Source organism: Nilaparvata lugens, chromosome 6 (assembly GCF_014356525.2).
Source record: "Nilaparvata lugens isolate BPH chromosome 6, ASM1435652v1, whole genome shotgun sequence".
Classification (NCBI taxonomy): Eukaryota; Metazoa; Arthropoda; class Insecta; order Hemiptera; family Delphacidae; genus Nilaparvata; species Nilaparvata lugens.
Window position 1 is genome coordinate 61173466 of NC_052509.1, and position 16172 is coordinate 61189637.

The 16172-nt window shown below is 33.5% G+C and overlaps 1 protein-coding gene across 1 annotated transcript in view; it reads left to right on the top strand.

Moving 5' to 3' along the window:
* Nucleotides 1-16172, top strand: part of LOC111060257 (SCY1-like protein 2) — a 385358-nt gene that overhangs the window by 261979 nt on the left and 107207 nt on the right. The window contains exon 5 of the mRNA XM_039431498.1: nt 14563-14683. Within this exon, the coding sequence (XP_039287432.1) occupies nt 14563-14683 (121 nt within the window). The remainder of the gene's footprint in view (nt 1-14562; nt 14684-16172) is intronic.

Genomic DNA, 16172 nt, shown 5'->3' on the forward strand with positions numbered 1-16172 from the left:
AATGACTTACTCTATGAACATCAATATGGTTACCGACCGAAACATTCTACCATAACAGCCGTTGAGACTGTTGTTAATAGGTATTAGAAGCATTTGAGAATAAGTTAATTGCAGGTGTGTGTCTAATAGATTTACAAAAAGCATTCGACTGCATATCACACACATTTCTAGAGAATAAATTACGCCACTATGGTATCTTGGGCAGTGAGCTAAATGTAATCATGTCTTATCTGCAGAATAGGAGACAAGTTGTAATTATAAACAGTAAGAAGTCAGAAGTTGTAAAGGTGATAGCAGGAGTACCTCAAGGGTCGATATTGGGCCCATTCCTATTTCTAATATTCATGAATGACTTTCATTGTAGTGTATCATCTAATAATTGTCTACCAATACAGTATGCAGACGACACATCATTGATGTGCTCTCAAAAAAGACAGGAAGACGTTACAGCAAGGTTGATAGAGAGTATCCAATTGTCTACGGCCTGGTTTGAATCTAATAGATTAGCAATTAATAATGATAAGACTGAGAATATATATTTTTCATTGGCGAACAATGTTTGTGAGAATAGATCAGTCAAATTGTTAGGTTTATATTTAGATAATAAGTTAACATGGAAAGAGCAAGTGGAGTTTGTATGCAGGAAAATTTCAAGAGTAGTCTATCTTATAAGGAAGTTAAAATATTGCGTAGGTACTCAAACACTACTGATGACCTATTTTGGCCTGTTCCACTCACTCATCAGTTATGGAGTTATGCTGTGGGGGAACAGCAGCAATGCAGGAAGGGTGTTAATACTACAGAAAAAAGTCATCAGAATTATTGCTAACCTGCAGCAAAGAGATTCCTGTAGAGAGAGTTTTATTAATTCGGTATAATGACTGTGACTTCATTGTATATTTACTACAATCTAATCCAGGTGAGAAACAATTTGGGAAATTATCTTCAAAATAGTGATAACCATAATTACAATACCAGACAAAACGGTGACCTTCTCACACCCTATGTAAGATTGTCTAGAACTCATAGGAGTCATATGTATCAGAGGCATGTAATGTTTAATAAAATCCCCATAGCAATAAGAAATTTGCAAGAAAAAAGCTTTAAATTAGTGGTAAAGAATTGGCTGAAAAAGAATCCATTTTATAACTTAAGAGAATTTCTAGACTGTGATATTAGTAGTATTGCTAGACTGTGAGCTATAATTAGTTTTCATGTTATATATTATATTGTAATATGTATTTCAAATTTATATTTTGACGAAGCCTATTGCATTGATGTTTATATGTTTAATGGCAAATAAAATTCTTATTCTTATTCTTATTCTTATTCTTTAATTTTTCCTACAGTTACCATTGAATATGAGAAGTGGTTGATTGAATGATTATGGGTGAAATGATGGCTGAAATCCATCAAATGTTTGTGTGTGTGTGTGATGCTGTTATTAATAGCAACTTTAATTCATTCAAAAATTGATAATCCAATTGAAGTTGAAAATTCTCAGCCAAAGCTATCATTTTTATTCATTCAAGAATCAGAAAAAATACAGATGAAACAAAACCTTCACATTCAAAATACACGCCAACAGCTTGTTGGTTGAACACAACAAGATGGCTGAACCGACAAGCGCGCTACCTAGCGGGATGAATCGTACCTAAGTTTGTTTCATCAAGCTAAAAATTATTGAAACACGATTCTGAAATTTAGACTTTTGCTCAAATTAAGGAGAAAAATGCTCAAAGTAAACTGAAAAATATTTATAAAAATAACATAGACAACAGAGAATATTTATTGTAGTATTGTTATGTTTTTTATTATTTTTATTTATATGAATATCGAACGGTAATCATTTAACCTCAAAATTCGATTTTTATAATGTATATTTGCTACTTTTCTAATTTTTTGGAGTTGAAATAATAATTATCAATAGAAAAGAACTATTATTTATTATCTAATGATGAGAATTCGTAAATGATGATTATTTAATTATGATTTAGATGAACATTATTCTTGTTTTGGATTTCTAGATTGGGATTTTATCATAAATGTAGGGTAGCCATTGAAATGATTCTTATCTTAATCTAACCACAGTCATTTTTACCAACTTAATTTTTGTTTTCGTGCACTAATCCTCCATATAACCCACCAATTATTTTGTGTTGTCATGTTGCAAATCTGGAGTGGGAAAAGTGAATCTTTGCGTTCTGTAATCAGTGCAGGAATCGTCATTTTTCAAGGTAACTGTAGGAAAATTAAATTCTACAATAATTTTCTGTGATAAATCAGATTTGGAACATGTAAGCTTCTATGAAACTCTTCGATAATCTCTAAGTTCTATCAAAAATTTAGTTCAGAATTTGTAAGCTGAAAACATAACAACACAAGCACATTCATCTATTTTTCCTGGAATGAGAACGTTTCTCTCACAAGCAATGTCCATCCAGATGTCAAAACGGTCCAAAATTATTCCAGTCAAGAGGAAAAGATATCACCGAAGTGATCGATGGATGGATGCGGATGCTTTCCATTCAAAATTGGCAGCAAGTTTCCGATTGCGTCATTCCACACAGCAGCTTGCAGCAATATCTGCAAATTGATCTGCTGCTAGTCACTATGGAAACAGGCCGGCTGCTGGCGTAGGTGGAAAATATAGCAAGATTCACTGGCAACTGTCAGATCTGATTGAATGGGAAGCATCTATGTTATTCTATGATTGATTGAGTACTTTATTTATGTAGATTACAATATATACTGGCTTATACACTTATATACAATAGCTTACAATACAGCAACATTATAGATGAATTTACATAATATAGACTAAGATATTATGAATAATTATTGAACTGTTCATGATATGAAAAAACAATTTCTAATAATAATAACTATAGATAATAATCATATTGTTATGCATCTACATAAATTGGCGGAGCTTTGGATATATCAATGTCCATTCTTCGGAAAAAATATGAGGAATCCTGACAGAAATTAATAGGTGAAAAATTTATATAGAGAGATGAGAAGATTCATTTCAAGCTGTCAGCATTGGTCAAATGGAATGCGTTTATGTTATTTCATAAGGAACACTGACAGTCATAGATGAAAAATATGTATAGTGGAATCCACCCAGAATTGTCAGCATAGGTTGCATGGAGAGCATTAATGTTTTCTCATAAGGACCACTGACAGACCCAGGTGGAAAATATTATAGTGAGATTCACTTCAATCTGTCAGCTTCAGTTGAATGGAAAGCTTTTATATTATTTTATGATAAATCCTGACAGTCCTAGGTGGAAAATATTATAGTGAGATTCACTTCAAGCTGTCAGCATTGGTTGAATGAAAAGCGTTGATGTTTTTTTCTGTGAGGAATGTCAGTTTGAAGTGAGTAGGAAGGAATCCTGTCCCAGGTAGAAGTGATGTATTCATTAATTATTATGCAACACGCATGCAAACAGGATGACATATGTGTGATAAATAATGGCGTTTGGTGACACACTCTGCTCACTTGGTATTCAGACTCTATGGAATTTATTATTTCTGTTCGTTTTTGTTCAAATACTTTTGTGATTTTAATCAGTATAAATTCATTCGATTAATGATAAATAACGCATTCATTTTTTCAATTTGGAAACATTGCTGAAATATGTTTTACTTTCCTTGCCCTATTACCATAGGTAAGGAAAAGTATTGCTTTCCGAAAAAAAATCAAGGTATTTTCAATTTCTACATTTCTATACGTTTCAAGATCTATACGTTTCAAGGTCCCCTGAGTCCAAAAAACTGGTTTTTGGGTATTGGTCTGTATGTGTATGTGTGTGTGTGTGTGTGTACACGATATCTAATCTCCCAATTAACGGAATGACTTGAAATTTGGAACTTAAGGTCCTTTCACTATAAGGATCCGACACGAACAATTTCGATCAAATGCAATTCAAGATGGCGGCTAAAATGGCGGAAATGTTGTCAAAAGCAGAGTTTTTCGTGATTTTCTCGGAAATGGCCTTAACGATTTTGATCAAATTCATACCTAAAATAGTCATGGATAAGCTCTATCAACTGCTACAAGTCCCATATCTGTAAAAATTTCAGGAGCTCCGCCCCATCAATGCAGATAGATTCCCAATTATCAGGCTTCAGATACAATTGAAACAAAAAAAAATCGAGTGGGGTATATAGAGCATGAAAATCTCTACAATTAATGTTCAGTAACATTTTCATCTGAAATTGAAAATAAGCTTTAAATTCGAGAAAATGTGATTATTCAATTGCAAATTATTGTTGATTCTATTAAATCATTCACTATGAAGAGATAGCACACCTGATGTGTGTCTCCAGCGTTATTGCCCTGTCACCAGCTGGATCAATTCTTTGAATAGTAGACTTGAGATGCGCGGGAACACTAGCGTCAAGTGATCAATTTTCATAACGGCAAGGAAAGTTGTGTGAGTGCGCCACACCAGATTATTTATTTAATGTTTGGATAATTTTACTTTTCAAACCCTTAAGGTTTCTTTAGCTTTTAGGTCGTGTTTATTGACCGAGCGAAGTGAGGTCTAAGATTCAAGTCGACGGTTTGGCATTTCTCTTAATTATTAAATGTTTGAATGTTTAAATATTTATATGTTTATATGTTGCGCATTTACGGCGGAACACGGTAATAGATTTTCATGAAATTTGACAGGTATTTTCCTTTTTTAATTGCGCGTCGACGTAAATACAAGGTTTTTGGAAATTTTGCATTCCAAGGATAATATAAAAGGAAAAAGGAGCCTCCTTCATACGCCAATATTAGAGTAAAAATCAGACTATAGAATTATTCATCATAAATCAGCTGACAAATGTGGAATTGTGTGAATTACACAGATGTGTGGAGAAGCCAGTCTATTGCTGTATTTCCATAAGGTCTATAGTTTCAATCAGGTACTTGTGGATGAGAATACTGCGTCATTTTTTGAATTTGGAAACATCGCTGAAATATGTTTTTATTTAACGTTTGGATAATTTTACTTTTCAAACCCTTAAGGTTTCTTTAGCTTTTAGGTCGTGTTTATTGACCGAGCGAAGTGAGGTCTAAGATCCAAGTCAACGGTTTGGCATTTCTCTTAATTATTAAATGTTTGAATGTTTAAATATTTATATGTTTATATGTTGCGCATTTACGGCGGAACACGGTAATAGATTTTCATGAAATTTGACAGGTATTTTCCTTTTTTAATTGCGCGTCGACGTAAATACAAGGTTTTTGGAAATTTTGCATTCCAAGGATAATATAAAAGGAAAAAGGAGCCTCCTTCATACGCCAATATTAGAGTAAAAATCAGACTATAGAATATTCATCATAATCAGCTGACAAATGTGGAATTGTGTGAATTACACAGATGTGTGGAGAAGCCAGTCTATTGCTGTATTTCCATAAGGTCTATAGTTTCAATCAGGTACTTGTGGATGAGAATACTGCGTCATTTTTTGAATTTGGAAACATCGCTGAAATATGTTTTTATTTAACGTTTGGATAATTTTACTTTTCAAACCCTTAAGGTTTCTTTAGCTTTTAGGTCGTGTTTATTGACCGAGCGAAGTGAGGTCTAAGATCCAAGTCAACGGTTTGGCATTTCTCTTAATTATTAAATGTTTAAATATTTATATGTTTATATGTTACGCATTTACGGCGAAACACGGTAATAGATTTTCATGAAATTTGACAGGTATTTTCGTTTCTCAATTGCGCGTCGACGTATATACAATGTTTTTGAAAATTTTGCATTCCAAGGATAATATAAAAGGAAAAAGGAGCCTCCTTCATACGCCAATATTAGAGTAAAAATCGGACTATAGAATTATTCATCATAAATCAGCTGACAAATGTGGAATTATTGTGTGAATTACACAGATGTGTGGAGAAGCCAGTCAATTGCTGTATTTCCATAAGGTCTATAGTTTCAATCAGGTACTTGTGGATGAGAATACTGCGTGAGGTCTACTGTTCACAGAACTACTAGTATTTTACAGCTGTCTATACGTCAGTTTATGAATTTCGGGGATGAGATATTTTGATTTTCCAAAGACGCACTCTCTCACTCACTTTTATTATCCACAGACGAAGAAAGTCTCAGCTGTTTTTCTAATGATGAATAATCCTTTTGATCTCCTTCAGCGAGTTTTCCCAGGGATGAGACTAGTGCAATCGAAATTTTTAGATCATAAAGCTATTATGTTCCAAATTTCGTGAAAATCGTTAGAGCCGTTTTCGATATCCATTGAACATGAATAACCATATAAGTAACCAAATAACCAGATAATAAAAAAATATATACACAAATTGCTCGCTTAATATAAAATGATTGTTGTCATCTTTCATATCGAAATTATAGGCCAGTTGTACTCATATGTCTTATTGAAAAAGTAATTACTATTGTCATCAACATTTGAAATTCAAAATTAATAATAAGTGAAATTTTATTGGCATTGAACAAAGTTAGACCTGGTGCTACATTCACAATCGAGATGATTTGCATTGAACAATATACAGGTTCAGATGTAATTTCTCACATGAAATGAATACAACCACAAGAAGGCCTACATCACATACACAAAATTTTGGAATATTAAATTGAAACTTTGTAAACTTATGCTTTTTAATGCCTGAAACACGGATCTGACGACGGAATTGCGAAATTAGCAACTGTTTCGGAGGTAAGGTGTATTATATACACCCAAATAATAAAACAAAATAAATCTTATAGCACCCTATAAAGGTTTCTAAAGGTTTAGAACCTGAAGATGGTGTAAACCGAAACTAGTTGTTCAACTATTTTAAAGTTTTTAAAAAAATAAAGGGTGCTATGGGATTTATTTTGTTTTATTAATTTAAAAGTAGCCCATGTCAATAAGTGTTTTACACCCAAATAACTATAGTATCCTTTCTAGTTGATTCTATAATGTTTCTTAGTTACTCAAGTAATCATTGATTATAACTGGTAACATCAATAATATTATTGAATACATGTCAAGAACCAGAGAATGGCTTCATTCCGATATAAAATGGTGGAGTAGAAGCGCTGTAATTGGACGAGACTTGGCAATCCCACTTTCAACACTTGGAGTAGGGGACCAATGAGAGTCGAGCTTGAACCCAGTCTGACAGTTACCTTTCTTCGCCGATCCGATAGAGAGCGCTTGTGGTATCATTTTTGAACTGATATTTTATTATTTGAAATCGACCAACTGTTTTTTTTTCTTTTGTCATGTTAACTGCCAGGGTTTGCTGAATGCCAAACTGGATATAGAAATTCTTTTACATGAAAAATCAACTAATGTCGTATTACTTGTGTCTTATTATCTATTACTTATTGTCATTACTTTAAATATTATGTTAAAGCTTATAATATTGTTTCCAAGTTTATACTGCATATTTAAAAAAATGATTATTGTATTATGATTGATTATAGGTTAAAATTCGGTAATATTATTGTTTCTATGAATATCTGAAAGTTTATAAGCATAATATTGATTCACCCTTAATACTTCTATTACTGGTAGGCCTAGTGACAATTCGATAATCAAACCTGCAAACTGTACCCACGATTATCATTATTACATATCATCATATCATATCATATCATAATTTCTTTATCCATAAATTTGTACCGTGTATACAATGAATAGTGTCATAAATATATATCTTTGATTAGATACAATTAAAAATAAAATACATAACAAATAAAACATCTACAGAATACAACAATACAAACATACAATACAATTCAACTCATAGGAGCTGATCTCATTCATTCAAATATTCTTCGATATTATAAAGAGCTCTTCCAGTTAAATATATCTTTAATTCAGCATCCACCAACAATCTATTAAACACTTCCCAATATTATTCCAATCCTTATGCTTTCTCACTCGAACACTTCCACCCATCATCAATGCTTCTCTCTTATTGTACAACATAATCCGCAAAGTCACAACAACCACCTGTTCATCATGGTTTCCAAGGAAACGGGAATGGTAGGGTGGAGCTGTAGAGGGGGAAGGGAACCCTGTAGGGAGACAAGGATGTGAAGAGGAATGAATGGCGAGAGAAGGGGTACAAGAAGCGGAAGGGGGGTCCTATGTATTTCACTTTATACTTCCATGTCCGCATAGACAATGATGCAATGATTTTAATACTGTTCACTTTACGATTGAATATCGGGGCACCGAGCTTCGCTAGTTATTTTTATTTATTGATAAACAGAACACAATTCTCTAAAATTGTCGTGTTTATATTTCACAGCTGGCTATATATCATCTTAAAAAAATTTCGGGGATGCGATATTTTGATTTTTCACATACTCACTCGCTCACTCACTTTTTTACCATCCACAACTGTTTCAGCTAAGGATGAATTATCCTTTTAATGTCGTTCAGCGAGTTTTCCCAAGTAATAATAAGAATAAGTTTTCCCAAGGATGAGACCTAGTGCAATCGAATTTTTATATCTTAAACCTACTATGTTCCAAATTTCGTGAAAGTCGTTAGAGCCGTTTTCGAGATCCGTTGAACATAAATAACCAAATATAAATATGAAATCTGATGTGGCGCACTCACACAACTTTCCTTGCCGTTATGAAAATTGATCACCTGACGCTAGTGTTCCCGCGCATCTCAAAGCTACTATTCAAAGATTTGAGTCAGCTGGTGACAGGGCAATAACGCTGGAGACACAAATGAGGTCTGCTATCTCTTCATAGTGAATGATTTAATAGAATCAACAATAATTTGCAATTGAATAATCATATTTTCTCGAATTTAAAGCTTATTTTCAATTTTAGGTGAAAATGTTACTGAACATCAATTGAAGATATTTTCATGCTGAATCTACTCCACTTGATTTTTTTGTTTAAATTGTATCTGAAGCCTGATAATTGGGAATCTAAAATCGAACTTTGCATTGATGGGGCGGAGCTCCTAAAATTTTTACAGATATGGGACTTGCGACAGTTGATAGTGCTTATCGATGACTATTTTAGGTATGATTTAATGATTTAATAGAATCAACAATAATTTGCAATTGAATAATCATATTTTCTCGAATTTAAAGCTTATTTTCAATTTTAGGTGAAAATGTTACTGAACATTAATTTTAGAGATTCTCATGCTCAATCTTTTCCACTCAAAATGTTTTGTTAAAATTGTAACTGAAGCCTGATAATTGGAAATCTTAAATCAAACTTTGCATAGATGGGGCGGAGCTCCTAAAATTTTTACAGATATTGGACTTGTGGCAGTTGATAGAGCTTATTAATGACTATTTTAGGTATGAATTTGATCAAAATCGTTGGAGCCGTTTCCGAGAAAATCACGAAAAACCCTGTTTTTGACAACATTTTCGCCATTTCAGCCGCCATCTTGAATTGCATTTGATCGAAATTGTTCGTGTCTGATCCTTATAGTGAAAGGACCTTAAGTTCCAAATTTCAAGTCATTCTGTTAATTGGGAGATGAGATATCGTGTACACAGACGCACATACACTCATACACACACACACATACCCAAAAACCAGTTTTTTGGACTCAGGGGACCTTGAAACGTATAGAAATTCAGAAATTGGGGTACCTTAATTTTTTTCGGAAAGCAATACTTTCCTTACCTATGGTAATAGGGCAAGGAAAGTTGAAATTATATCAATAATATTGTTATCGTCATCAAAATTTTTAAAATTCAGAATAAATAATAAGTGAAATTTTATTGGCATTGAACAAAGTCAGACCTAATACTAAATTCACAATCAAGATGATATGCATTAAACAATATAACAAGTCGAGTGTAACTTTTCACATGAAAGGGATACAATCACGGAACGCTTCCGAGATCCGTTTAACATGAATAACCAGATATTAATATAAAAATAAAAATACAGAAATTGCTTTCTTAATATAATAGGATATAATAAACTTCAGTAAGATTCTCTTTAAGCTGTCAGTATTTCTTTTACTATAACTTAATGGTTTCACATTCAACCAATGCTGACATCCCATCAAGACTTTGTTCTGTCAGCAATCTTTATATAGTGAGGCCCACGTTATAACGGCAGTGTAGAAAGATAGAAGAACAACGTTGCCGATCCTCACTGACTTGTCAATGCCTTCTTGACGGTATCTGATACAGGTTTATTGATGTTATATTAACTGTTCATTCTCGTTTAAAATAATCAATTATTTTTTATGAGGCAAGGAATTATACTTTTCAATAATTCCATAATATATTTTCATAATTAAGATGAAATATTTTGTCGATTAATTATTCAAATTCTCAAATTCAAATTTATTTCTCAAAAAACATCCACAATTATAATATTATAACATCCAAAAATAATACAAGAAAAATACTATTAAATATATAAAATTATCCCAAAACTGCAGTATATTTTTTTATGTCCATCCATGTTCAAGGAGTAGCCTACAAGTTAAAACCTGTGCGTAGACCTAAGTTGCAGTAATATATTTATTCAATATAAGAAATTAAACCAAAATAAGAACAAAGATTAGTGGAATTCACACACAAATATAATTTTGTAGATTAGTAGATGATGAAATTAGATAAAAGTTAGTAACACACAATAATTATTATTCTATGATAAAAAAAACAAAACATAAACAGCAAAGCGTGAGAGAGAGATAGCGCTATCCGGTTTGTTGAATGATAGACAAGGATAGAGATACCATTGCTAATCAAACACTGCCATTATAACGTGGACCCCACTATATAGAATAATATCAATGTTTCCCCTCTCTACCAATGCTGCCAGATTGTCGTGGATCTCTCTATAACTAAATTCATGTTTCCCGGATGGAAGTGGATAGAGATGAGTTTATATATGGCGGATAATAGACCAGTATCTGTGGAGTGCTACAGCATCCCTGAATAGGGGATATGCATCTCGAAATAACATGGCCGACTGGTCTTGTCAAACATTGCCTTACACAGACAGTGCTCCAAGTGTCTTGGGAGATTGTGAACAGGTCAAGCATGCTTAAGGGCTACTCTGTTGCTTGGTGTAATAATAGAGTATTGCTAGTCAAATATTGTTTTCTCTAACCTGAGGAATATTATGCATGTCTTTGGTTTCTTCAGTATGTGATCAGGGATAAATTCAGTGATTTCTCGAGTAGGAATTGAGACGCGAACGAAAAATCATGTAACGGTGTGCGAGCCTCGGTCCTCTGAATGGTCCCCATTTCCCATTCAGAGGGACAAATGTGAGTTTTCAGTTATCAGTAATTTTTATCTAGTTGAATAGGAAACCAAATTTCATAGAGTTAGTAGGAATAGAATCAGGAAATTATTTGTGCGTGTGAGTTCAAGTATAGTGAGTTTTATTAAAGCGTATGTGAGTGTTTCTGAAGAGTCCAAGTTTGAATATTGTTAAAATGGTGAATGCTGAACTTTTGTTGTTTTTCTTATTAAGCTCATAATTTAATTTCATAGAATGACCGAGGCCCAAATCTAAATGCAGCAAGTTAGCAGGTTCCCAAAGTGTATAGATTAAAATTTGAGCATGTCTTCTTTGAATTTGCTAACTTGTTGCTTAGTTGTCGAAATTAAAGCAATTTTCGTGCATTTTTCAAATGTAGTTTCAATTTATTGTCGAAAAAGCTACTGTATTTGGGAATTGTACACCATTGACCTTTTTGCAGCTTTGGCTTTCCACTGGAAGTTATGCTCAACGCTCTGTGAGGGGAAATAATTTTTCAGTGAAAAGGCCTCAGTTGGTATTGAGACGCGAACGAAAAATCATGTAACGGTGTGCGAGCCTCGGTCCTCTGAATGGTCCCCATTTCCCATTCAGAGGGACAAATTGTTGAGTTTTCAGTTATCAGTAATTTTTATCTAGTTGAATAGGAAACAAATTTTCATAGAGTTAGTAGGAATAGAATCAGGAAATTTTTGTGCGTGTGAGTTCAAGTATAGTGAGTTTTATTAAAGCGTATGTAGTGTTTCTGAAGAGTCCAAGTTTGAATTTGTTAAAATGGTGAATGCTGAACTTTTGTTGTTTTTCTTATTAAGCTCATAATTAATTTCATAGAATGACCGAGGCCCAAATCTAAATGCAGCAAGTTAGCAGGTTCCCAAGTGTATAGATTAAAATTTGAGCATGTCTTCTTGACCTGAATCGATGGCTGAATAACTTTGTTATGTTTGAAAATTTGACATGTTACCTGACTTTTATTAATTCGTTCTATTTATTTAGAGTTCAATAAACCTGAAGTTGGATTTTATTAGTATTTTTCATTAAAGTTCCTGACTCGTAGTTGCTAGTTGCTAAAATAGGTGACAATTAGTTAATGATGATAATCTGTGCATTTGAATGAACGAATCCACTAAAAGGTCCCAACCAATCAAGGATTCAACATTCAAATATCGGTAGATGATTTGATAGCAGTAAACTTTAGCCAATATTATAGAAAAGAAGAAACAACCCCCTTCCCCCGTTTACAGTCATATCTCACCTCACATCTAATAATGTGATTGATCAATTTAAAAACATGGAACATCAATAATGAATACTGAAGTGTGAAAATTAAAAAAGTTACAAAACCTCTACTTGTTATCATAACAAAAAATTGATTCAAATAACGAGCTACCGGTTCTTATTAATTGAATTTGTGTCAGACTTCAATACAGAGCAGCTGATTATAACAGAGTAATGAGCAAGTGATTTGATTGCAAATGACTGACTTCTAAATATGAACGTTTGTCATTGAACAGAACAAATTGACTCCACTCAAAATTAGCGTATCATTCAAACGGCACAGAAATCAAGAAATACACCAGCCGTAGTAATGAGATCCACAATCTAGTGGAAAATGGAGAATTCATACACATACCCGTAGTAGTTGATTCACAGATGGAAAATTGAATGTTTCACAAGCTAAAGTATTTGCATTCCAGGTAACCCAGAAAGCTTGACACCAGTATCTCACCAACTTGGTGGGACAATGGTTTAACTGGCGCATGTCTCACACTGTTTGCATCTTCAAGCCATACTGCAATGTCACTGGAACAACAAACATTATTTTGGTAGGGGCATGTGGTAGTCGAATTTTGGTCATGGAATAGTGTGATATTGAGAGGGTAGTATTGTAGTTGTTTTTTGGGTATCTTATATTATTTTTCAGGTTTTGAACTGTAATGAACTTTGATTTTTAACTGTATGTTGAACCTGCGTTTTTAGTGTGAGAATTGACTCTGTCTTGTTTGAATTTGCTAACTTGTTGCTTAGTTGTCGAAATTAAAGCAATTTTCGTGCATTTTTCAAATGCAGTTTCAATTTCATGTCGAAAAAGCTACTGTATTTGGAATTGTACGACCATTGACCTTTTTGCAGCTTTGGCTTTTCCACTGGAAGTTATGCTCAACGCTCGTGGAGGGGGAATAATTTTCAGTGAAAAGGCCACAGTTGGTATTGAGACGTGAACGAAAAAAACATGTAACGGTGTGCGAGTCTCGGTCCTCTGAATGGGCCCATTTCCCATTCAGAGGGACAAATTGTTAAGTTTTCAGTTATCAGTAATTTTTATCTAGTTGAATAGGAAACCAAATTTCATAGAGTTAGTAGGAGTAGAATCAGGAAATTATTTGTGCGTGTGAGTTCAAGTATAGTGAGTTTTATTAAAGCGTATGTGAGTGTTTCTGAAGAGTCCAAGTTTGAATATTGTTAAATGGTGAGTGCCGAACTTTGTTGTTTTTTATTAAGCTCATAATTAATTTCATAGAATGACCGAGGCCCAAATTTAAATGCAGCAAGTTAGCAGGTTCCCAAAATGTATAGATTAAAATTGAGTATGTCTTCTTGACCTGAATCGATTGCTGAATAACTTGGTTTGTTTGAAAATTTGACATGTTACCTGACTTTTATTAATTCGTTCTATATATTTAGAGTTCAATAAACCTGAAGTTGAATTTTATAGTATTTTCATTAAAGTTCCTGACTCGTAGTTGCTAGTTGCTAAAATAGGTGACAATTAGTTAATGATGATAATCTGTGCATTTGAATGAACGAATCCACTAAAAGCTCCCAACCAATCAAGATTCAAATCAAACCGGTAGATGATTTGATAGCAGTAAACTTTAGCCAATATTATAGAAAAGAGAAACAACCCCTTCCCCAGTTTACAGTCATATCTCACCTCACATCTATAATGTGATTGTCATAGAAAATCAATATTGAAAACCAGTAATAATTCTGTAAGTTAATTCATAGCTCCTACTTCAGCTACACTCAGCATATTCTAATAACAGATCACACAGAAGAACTATCTATACTTATAATAGCTACATCCATAGAGAAACAATAGCGTAAGTGCTATTATTTCTCTTATGCTACAAATTAGTCCTACTACAATAAATAGCTACATTAAAGTACTACAATGATAAGCCCACTGTTTATGAAAACCAACTACAATCTTAGACCATATAGGAAAATCATATCAGTGTATGCTTACTCTTGTAATATACTAGGTATTTTTTAAAAACTTCTCTTGATCTTTTGTTTGTTTTCTCTTTGACAGATAACCGAGGCACTAACTTTTCTGCACTACTCAGGTCACGTGCTCCATCGCAACGTCTGCCCGAGCAGCATCCTCGTCACCAAAAAAGGCACATGGAAGCTGGCCGGCCTCGAGTTCACTGGTAAGTAATAAAACCATTAAAATAAATGCAATGCTAATTAATTCGCAACTCGCATTATTCCCGGTTTTTTCGTCTCAAGTCCAATTTCCATCCAAGATGACCTCTTTGGTATTCCTTGTGTGCTCTAGTATCCATTATCCTCCCCCGTCCCCTCCTTTTCCGCATCCTTGCTCCGGAAGTTTCCTTGGAATAATTTATTCATTATCCTTCCGACTCTCGTCTTCTAACGATCTACGTGAACACTCCCGTCTCTCAACTACTGCCCTATTTTCCACTATGCGTCAAGTCTTCAGCAGATAAATGATCTGGAACTATGCTATTTTGGGATAGTTCGAGCAAATTAGATTGTGTAATGGAGTGGTTTTTGCAATTTAGGATCAAATTAGTTTGAAATTTTCATCTGGATTTTTCAAAAATATCTTTCTTTTCTCCAATTAACCCATCTGGATCTTTCTCTCTCCAAATCGTATACCCCATATAAGTCTACAAAATGATGATTCGATCTAGATTTTCTTGAATATCCTTCTTTTCTACAATTCTCTCAACTTGGTCTTCTCCTTTCTTCAGATCTTATACTTAATGTAAGTCTGCAAAATGGAACTTCATATTCTTCAATACCAATAACGAGCTGATTGTTGATCAATTTGAACACATCTCGGCCACATGTAGCACTTATACTCAATGTAAGTCTGCAAAATGGAACTTCATATTCTTCAATTCCAATTAGGAGCTGATAGTTGATCAATTTGAACACATCTCGGCCACATCTAGCTTTCTATTTCCGTCTATAGCAGTCTAATTCATAAAAATACAGTTGAACTTTGATAAAATGCACCCAGATTCAGTACAGACCTCGAAAGAGTACATTTTTAGCGGTCTCTGGAAAAAGGGCACATACAAGCAACTTTTCAAACATATTTATTGAAATAAATTAGAAATATAATCATGTATCATTCTTGATCAACATAAGATCAATACAATGAATTTGATTTGAATCTAACAGAATGTTCAATTCAATTATAGAATGCATTGATCTATCCAAACTAAAAACTTGAATGCGATTTTCTCAAACAATTTTGCTCTATGTGCCCTATTTCCGTAAGCCGCCTCAATTTAAGGTGTCCATCCGAACCACGAAGGAGCTGTGGAGCAGTGAAATATGCTGCTATGGGAATTCACTATAGGTCCTCATAATATGAGTTCAATTAGTTTATCATGAGATAGTTTATCTTAGTATAGTTAGCCTTTCTTAGCAGCTACAGCTACCGCCTTATCTAGTGAATTAATGTCATAAATCAAGAAATGAATAGTTCTATAATGATGACAACAATGAAAAAATAAATAATGTAATTTATAAGTAGTTCTGTTAAACAGTCAAATAATGCAGTCATAAGTATGAAAAAAATAAATACTGTACTTTATAAGTAGTTCTGTCAAACAGTCAAATGATGCAGTCATAAGCATGTAGAATCCCTTCATCATTTGAAAT